General features: G+C 45.9%; 1 protein-coding gene across 4 annotated transcripts in view; it reads right to left on the reverse strand.

The window, feature by feature from the left end:
- Positions 1–234: 234 nt before the first annotated feature.
- Positions 235–8,045, reverse strand: part of LOC129386208 (uncharacterized) — a 44,872-nt gene continuing 37,061 nt past the window's right edge. For 2 of the 4 annotated variants that reach the window (XR_008613661.1, XR_008613662.2), the window contains exons 2-3: positions 2,549–2,815; positions 235–990 (exon numbers count right to left, since the gene is read on the reverse strand). Coding sequence is in view for 2 of the 4 variants with exons in the window: in XM_055073833.1 (XP_054929808.1) it covers positions 852–990; positions 2,594–2,815; positions 6,383–6,432 (411 nt within the window). In the remaining 2 variants the exon portion in view is untranslated. Of the gene's footprint in view, positions 991–2,548; positions 2,816–6,382; positions 6,513–8,045 lie in introns of those variants that run through there. The other 2 variants (XM_055073833.1, XM_072287520.1) reach the window with 2 other exon arrangements.

An 8,045-nucleotide genomic window follows, 5' to 3' on the forward strand; every position in this document is an offset into this window, starting at 1 on the left:
GCGTCAGTTTTTAAAGTGTTTCGGAACGCACAGCGTTAGGTCAGGCTTTTAGATTAGGCTCTTAGACGAGGAGAGCTCGAGATGGCTGCTTTTAAGCTTGCGGCGATAGGGTAATTAAGTCGAGTTCTTGTTATACGGCCTCTCAGCAGATTAAAACAAACAAGAGAGCGAGGTAATAACTACTCGCTCGAATCCGTAAACGAATTGAATATCTACAAATTATTTGCAGTAAGCGACAATTACTCAAGTATTTTATTACATTTATAGAAGCGACGACACGAAACTTCTAGAAAATGACGAAACTTGTCGCGTCGCAATTATTTTTTCTACTAACAAGCCTTCCATCCAGAAGTGTATTATAGAAGTTAAGCTTAGCGCCTCTGTTCAGTGTCTTGTTAGCTGGGCAATGTTCTTTGTATTACACAATACGCTTTGCATATTCTTAGAGCGCCCTCTCGAAATACATTTCCACCAAAGTAAAAAAAAAAAAAAGAAATGCTGGGCGTGATTTCGGCTACAAGCGCGGTACACCGCAGAAAACATGCTGGGCCTGCTGCAGTGTTAAGTTGCTGCCTGATAACCGATAGCCGAGTTCCGCAAGAGCTTGCGAGATCGCCTGTATCAGCGAGAGCAAGCCTGATACAGGTGAGACAAAAGACTGTGGATACCTTGCGGTGTCACGACTGAACGCAACATCTTCTCGACCTGTATGGGTGAGGTTAACTGCGATGGAGCGGTGAAAGCGCTGCGTACACTGCTACATAAGACAAGTAAACAGAGATCCGCGTCTCCGTTCCCAATGTTTTCGTTCTCTTAGTATGGGAAAATTTTTTTATGATCGTGGCATAGGGTTATCCCAGCGAAAAGGACACATTGTGGAATGCCTGCTCCGTTCGCCGCTGTAACGGGAAGTTGGTGCCCTGCCTCCGATTTTGAGGATTCCGGGCAGCAGAGTCGAACTTCGGCAGCTTTCCCACTCGGTTCCAGCAACTGCGTTCAGGCGCATATGAAACGTAAGATAGCAACAAGAAATGCGTGCGTGCGCCGAATCTACTTTTAACAGCACTAACAGAAAAATCCAACACTCGTGATTGACAATGAATGCGCAGGAGAGGTACAGGATGGTACTGCAAAGAGGAAATTGATATAGCGTAATTGGTTCAATACTGTTATAAAGGAAATAAACGAAACAATGGGAAAGTGCGGAAAAAGATAACATTGTGTCACCCACTAGTAGGCGTGGGGTAGGTTTAGGTGGAAGACCAAACACAGAGAACGCAAAGGCTTGATTTCTGCGGCTACATTTCAGTACTATATGGGTAAAGTCCCAAGCCTAAGTATATGCAGAACACTCTAAACCGTGGGCGTCAAAGCGCTATGAGTGATTTAAATTATCTTCGCTCTGCCCCCTTGTTCTGCGGACGGCAACCGAAAGGACTTATTGCTGAGCGATGAAGTTCTACGCAGTTCACCTCCCGATGCTACAACTGGACTGACAATATAGACGCTGTAGGGGCGTGGTGGAAGCCATCGTGTTAATTCTACCCACTTGGGTTTCTTTAGTGTTGTCTGAAAATTAAGAACCGTTTTCCATCCCGCCGTCATCGGAACCTGACATTTGTCCTTGGTGTTTCGCTCCAGCCTCCAGCCTGCCCGTGATGCGAGGCCATTGTAGGGAGTTTCTTACAAAGTGTACTCGAAAAAATCCGGCGCTTAAGTCGGCCCAGTACGGTGGCTCGAACAGCCCAACAAGAACGGAAGTACCCAGCTAGAGTGAGGGATCACTCTGAATGTCCTTAATGACTTCCTTACGTTTTTTATGAAAAGTAGTTTGCTGTCATCACTTTACTATAATTGGAATGATTGGTTTATTTGGCTATTTCCTGCTTTGTTTTACCACTCGACATGATTTCAGAGTGTCCGCAGAGTAAGAAAATTAGAGTATGGTTAGGGCAATTAAAGGTATTTTGCGTATGGTGGGGCGTTGCTGCAATATCTATATTATTAAGATGTCAATTAAACACTTATTTGCAAGATTAATCGTTAAAAAATTAGCCAAAAGTTTAAAACATTCACTGGATTCGCCTTATTATTGGATTATTTATCCTCTTAGTCAACTATAGCGATCTGCCAGACTGTGAACGTCCAGCGCTGGGGCATACGACGGCTCTCGGAAATAGGGCTAAATATAAGAAAAGCTGTTATCCCCACAAGAGTAGCTCTGAAGGTTAGTTCTTAAAGTGCAGAGTGTACAGTCGGCCGCAGAGTGTTGTGGGACTCGAGATTTGCATTAAAAGCTGGATTTCCGTGAAGCCTGAGTTTCAAAGCTTACATAGTTTTTGCGAGCTACATAGTGATCCATTAAATGAGAAGTGTCATCCCTTAAGAAAGAAAACAATTCGCATTTCCCCTCGAATTCATGTCGCGTGAACTTTTGTGGCCGACTGCACATTCGAAAGTTACTTTAGTCGGGCCCCGCGCGAGCGTGAGGCGCCACCCATTGGATGCGTTCTCGCCAATACGTCCACTTTTGCCCCAGTACTGATACCGAGAGAGGCAGCGGAGAGTAGTCGTTCAGGCTTCGCAGTCGTACACAGGCATCCGCTTGTGGAGCACGGGCTCTCTGGAGAAGTCCAGCTCCAACGTGAGCGCGAGGAGCGTCGTGCGCGGCCGCCCGTCGGACAACGCCAGCGCCAGGGCGCACGTCGAGGCCGCCGAGCAGAAGGGGTCATGTTCCTCGGGCAGCCACTGGCACTGAAGCCACGAGAGCCACGAGCGCGCGAAGTCCTCCACGTTGCGCCGGCTGACCACGCACCTGAACGTGCATGCATACGCGCAGGAAATCCCTCTTTACTGAAATCAGCACTCAGAATAAGTATATGCACATGTTCAATTGCCGATCAGTTTACACTTAGTGTATACCTGTCGCAATGGCTCAGTGTCTACGCCATTCTACTGCTGACCACAAGGTCGCGAGTTCGATTTTCGGTTGCGGCTGGCCCGTTTAGGTGTGGACGGAGTGCAAAATGTTAGTGTGCTTAGAATTAGGTACACGTTCAAAAACCTCAGGCCCTCAAGATTAATCTAGGTACTTTATTTAAGGTGTGTCTCCATAGCCCCGGTGTTGCTTTGAGACGTTAAAATCAATCAATCAATCAATCAATCAATCAATCAATCAATCAATCAATCAATCAATCAATCAATCAATCAATCAATCAATCAATCAATCAATCAATCAATCAATCAATCAATCAATCAATCAATCAATCAATCAATCAATCAATCATCACATTTGGTGTTTATATTGTTTCGTGAAGCCTCTTGTACGTCACATGTGCTTCCGTGACATGTAATCAGGGGAATTTAACTTGCGGCAGATACTTGGCGTTTGCATTGGTTCCAGTAATCTTGTCTGAAGCCTCTTGTGTGTCAATGTCTTAACACGCAAAAAAATAAAGACGGCAAAAAGAATCAAAGGTGCGCACTGAAATCTCAAAGGCAATATTCGTTCGCTGAGGGCAAGCTAAATGATGGCACCAATACAGCGCCGCAGCAAACATAAAGGCTACACCAAGGCGCGTAGTATCTGCGCCTTTAAGTTCATTAACATGCACCAAAAGCGGCGATTGATAAGAGGCACCATGTGCAAGAGAGACTTGAACGAGCTATTGCTTGAACTAGGTCGCTCAAAAGAGACTTGGATGACCTCCCAGTCAAAGCTTTATGTGAATAGCCTTTATTTCTTTTAGTAATTGAATGATACATTTAAGGGGTTTAACGCCCCATAGCGGCACCGAGGGTATGTGAGACGCCTGGTGGAGAGTTACGGAATATTTTTCCATGGTTGGGATTCCAACCAGTGGCAGCGATCTGAACAATAGGTCGCCATAGCTACAAAGTCACTGAAATGAGCGTTCTTCTACGGAGGGTACAGAATATCTGTAAACAGTATACCGCTCTTTGTTTAGAAGTATCTGCAGAATTTCTACAGTAAATCAATTTAAATATGTGTAAACCACTAGTACACCCCAAAATATACCCAAACACGCTAACAACATTTATACCCGCCGTGGTTGCTCAGTGGCTATGGTGTTGGGCTGCTGAGCACGAGGTCGCGGGATCGAATCCCGGCCACGGCGGCCGCATTTCGATGGGGGCGAAATGCGAAAACACCCGTGTGCTTAGATTTAGGTGCACGTTAAAGAACCCCAGGTGGTCAAAATTTCCGGAGTCCTCCACTACGGCGTGCCTCATAATCAGAAAGTGGTTTTGGCACGTAAAACCCCAAATATTATTATAACAACATTTATCTGCTGAAGTACGTCTGTATAAACTTTATATTGCCACAAGGAGAAGTGTGCAAGATGGCTAAATCAGACTTATCGATGTCTGAAACATTTCATACCTTTCACAACAACAACAACAACGACAACAACAACGACAACAACAATGACAACGACGACGACGACGACAACAACAACGAGAACAACAGAGATTTTTACAAGTGCTGGTGCTTACATAGGTGCACGGAGTGAACAAAGCCGAGAAGAAAATTAAAAACAAGTTTGCAAAGAAAAAACCTTGTAATGTGATGGACGGCTCCCATCACATCTCCCAATGCCAAGACGATATTTGTATCTCGACCCAAGTAGAATAGCAAGTATATGGGTGTGTGTACAGCGAAATACGCAACACAACGATTGACGTTTAGCGCGTCTATATCCATTGCAAATGCATTATAAATAGCACCTTCTCTTTGAGACGTCGGCAAATAACTTCTAATGTCACACTGAACTATACGAACACCATTTTTGACTTCTAAACCAGCGCCACTGCGCGAGTATACTTCCTCTCCAATCCCTTCCACGCTAACATCGCAGCTATTATTCATTCTTTCTATGTCCGTGCCCCAGCTGCGTGGGCGACCGTCCGCAATGTCTACTCAGTGAGACAACGGCGACAAACCCGGAGAAAGAGGCAAAGAAGCTAAGGTCGACATGCTGCACCAAGGAGACATGCGACAGTACTATCGGGATCGGCCCACAGATGCTTTTGATTGCAGTGCCTCAAGGATCGGCCTGCGCTGTAGTGTGCACTGATATCCGGATTGGCCTACTAAATCACCATTTTTGATACACCGCATCCGGGATCCACTTTTACTCGGCGAGATACACGGCGACACGTCATACACCGGGAAGGCAGGTAAAGAAAAACGCTTCGCTTTAATAAATCGCGCAGTGACCCTGTAGGGGTGTAAATGTATAACTCTAAAATTGTCGCGGGCTTCGGAAAGCACATTGTAGTCAGCTTTTAGTCGGTCGCTAAGGCAGAGTGAAAAAAGTGGTCTCAATCAAAGCCGAGTCCGACATAGAAGTTGAAGTCTCTCGGGAACGTTCATGGAGTCCTCCTTATTCTGGGAGGAGCTGACTCACGGTTCTCACCAGATTTCGACGCTAAGGGGAATTTAAATTCAGCAAACTTGTGACGGCATAGGCTTCTCCTGCCTAGCTATCCCGTCGTTACCTCACCACATGAAAAATAAGTCGTCGCTCGGCATCGTGTAATCAGCGTCGTCAATATTGTTAAAGATTATTCACTCCCTAAGCGATTGTAACATATAGGCTGAGTTGGTCACGTCTCGTGGGCAGCTGCTCCGTGACAAAGTAAAGGCGGAAATATAAATCTAAGGAGTGCTTTTTTATTGATTCCGTTCTCTAGCGCCAACTTTCTATCCGCAGCTGCATGTACAGACTGAAATAGCTATCATTTGTATGGTAATTGGTGGCAGTGAAATAGCGGGGCGACGATGTGAGCATTAATAGCTTTAACAGATTCACTGCATGCCGAAGAAGATGAAATAAGTTTGAAACGTATTTGAAATACATACTGAAATACGTTTGCCTTTGCACCGTAATCTTCAAGCACACTGTGTCCTTGCTGCTCCTCTGATGATATAGGGCACACGCGTGAAAGGCTTTCTGCAGAAACTGCTAGCAAAATAAACCGCCTCTTGATGCTGCTTGCAAGCTACACATGCGTGGCCGCTAGACTGCGATTTAGTCGGGACCATAGTACACCCGTACACCGCCAGTTGCCCACCACGTGATCTAACAATTCCTTTTCTCCTTTCTTCTCTTCCCCAGAGTAGGCTATAAGAACCGGTTGTGGCGAGCGTTCGTAAGCTAAATCACGTGCCTTCACCTCCGAGGTATTGCTACATTCACTGTCATCACAAAAGTGACAACAACTGGACAACAAAGGTATCCAGTTGCTTGAAGTTCGTTAACATGACACACAGAATACTGCCTGCCGGTAGCCCGAGGCGTGCTATGTAGGACATGAGACATAAGCTACAAAGGAAAGCAAGCAAAGATGCCGGTACCAGGAGAACCTCATGGGCGGAGGCCAGAGGACCACGAAGTATCGTGGCATTGTGGCCCTTGTTCAGGCCGGGCCAGGAGACCGCGTTGGACCGCGGCCCTGCGCCACCACTGATCAACCAGGCGGCCCGAACTTGCTGCTGCAGACGATGATGATAATGATGATCACCGCATCATCATCATCATCATCATAGTCCACAGCAGCAAGGGCTGCAGCAAGTTGGGGCCGCCTGGCTAATCGGCGGTGGCGCAGGGCCGCGGTCCATCACCGCATAGTAATAATAATAATAATAATAATAATAATAATAATAATAATATAAAATAATAATAATAATAATAATATAAAATAATAATAATAATAATATAAAATAATTATAATCGAGCATCAACTGTTAGTTGTAAAGCATTTAATTAAACCTCGTACTTAAGCTTCGCTTCACGTAGGTTCCAAGATGTGCAATGTTCCTCTGCACAAATGCTAAATATCCACAGTGGGAGACGGCCAAGAATTGGGAGGTTCGCAAAGAACAGATGAAAGTTTGATCTGCATATGTTCATTTTTTCTTTCAAAATTTTCAGCCTTGAGTTCGTGATCGGCCTTTTATTCATTGAGGCACACCAGGAGCATCATTGTTTTGTGGCGTGGCTAAATTGCAAGAGTGGTACCTCTGTAGCCCCTGACTGTGCAGGAGACGGCAATTTTGGGGTTCAGAGTCAAGTATAAGCTTCTATACCAAGTTGTCAATGGTAATTTTAGCATTATAAGCACTGATGGCATGGATCCAGTGCGTTATTTTTCGTTCGACGTTAGAAAGGCAATGTAATTCTTCAAGAACAGCATTGCTTCAAGAACAGCTTCAAGAATGGCCTCAAGAGCAGCATTGCATTTAGTTGAGGATTAAGCATGGCATATGCAGTTATGTAGGTCAACTTTAAAATTCTGTCGTCAGGATGTTACAGAGCTTTCTGTAACTATACCATACGGCCGCATGCTTGAGCGCTACTCGCGTTTTGCCGAAGGTATGCTCTCCTTTTAATTACTAACCGCGAACGCGGCGAAATAAAGATTATTAGGGTAGTTTACGAATTGCAATCAAACCGCAACGACAAAACGTTTACAAAGTTGCAGAGGCAATGTCATGCAAGTGCAAAGAGTTTTGAATGAATGTACCTCGAGCAATAAAACGCAGATTTCGGAGTGACGCTGTTTAACAGCGATTGCCGGGCTGAATATGCTTCTCATCCCTTTATTCTCGTAGTGCGATGTGAATTCCCTCCAGATGTCTCGTAATGTCAGTGATGAGAAGAAAACACACGAGAAAACAAGCACGACGGAACTTGCAGCTGGCACTTGCTCGAAGGCCGTCCCTTGCCCGAGTGCAAGCACGACACTCGATAGCCTTCGCGCAGCACAACTGGGAGGCCCCACGCCAAGTCTCCATCACTGCGGCGCGTAGCTTCATTGCCGCACAACAGAGGCGCATGCAGGCTCGCACCTTTCTGGCCTCCCTGTATTCCCCCCTTCACCCCCCGCCAGAATATAGAGGATAGTCGCTGTCCCGCAAGAATGGTGTTCAGGTGACGGTGTACGCGGTGAAGAGGTCGTCGTCCTCGCCTTCTGAGGGCTCGTGGACGAGCCCGTCCTTCGTGTCGTTGCGAGCGCCT

The sequence above is a fragment of the Dermacentor andersoni genome, chromosome 4 (genome assembly GCF_023375885.2).
Source record: "Dermacentor andersoni chromosome 4, qqDerAnde1_hic_scaffold, whole genome shotgun sequence".
Taxonomy (NCBI): domain Eukaryota; kingdom Metazoa; phylum Arthropoda; class Arachnida; order Ixodida; family Ixodidae; genus Dermacentor; species Dermacentor andersoni.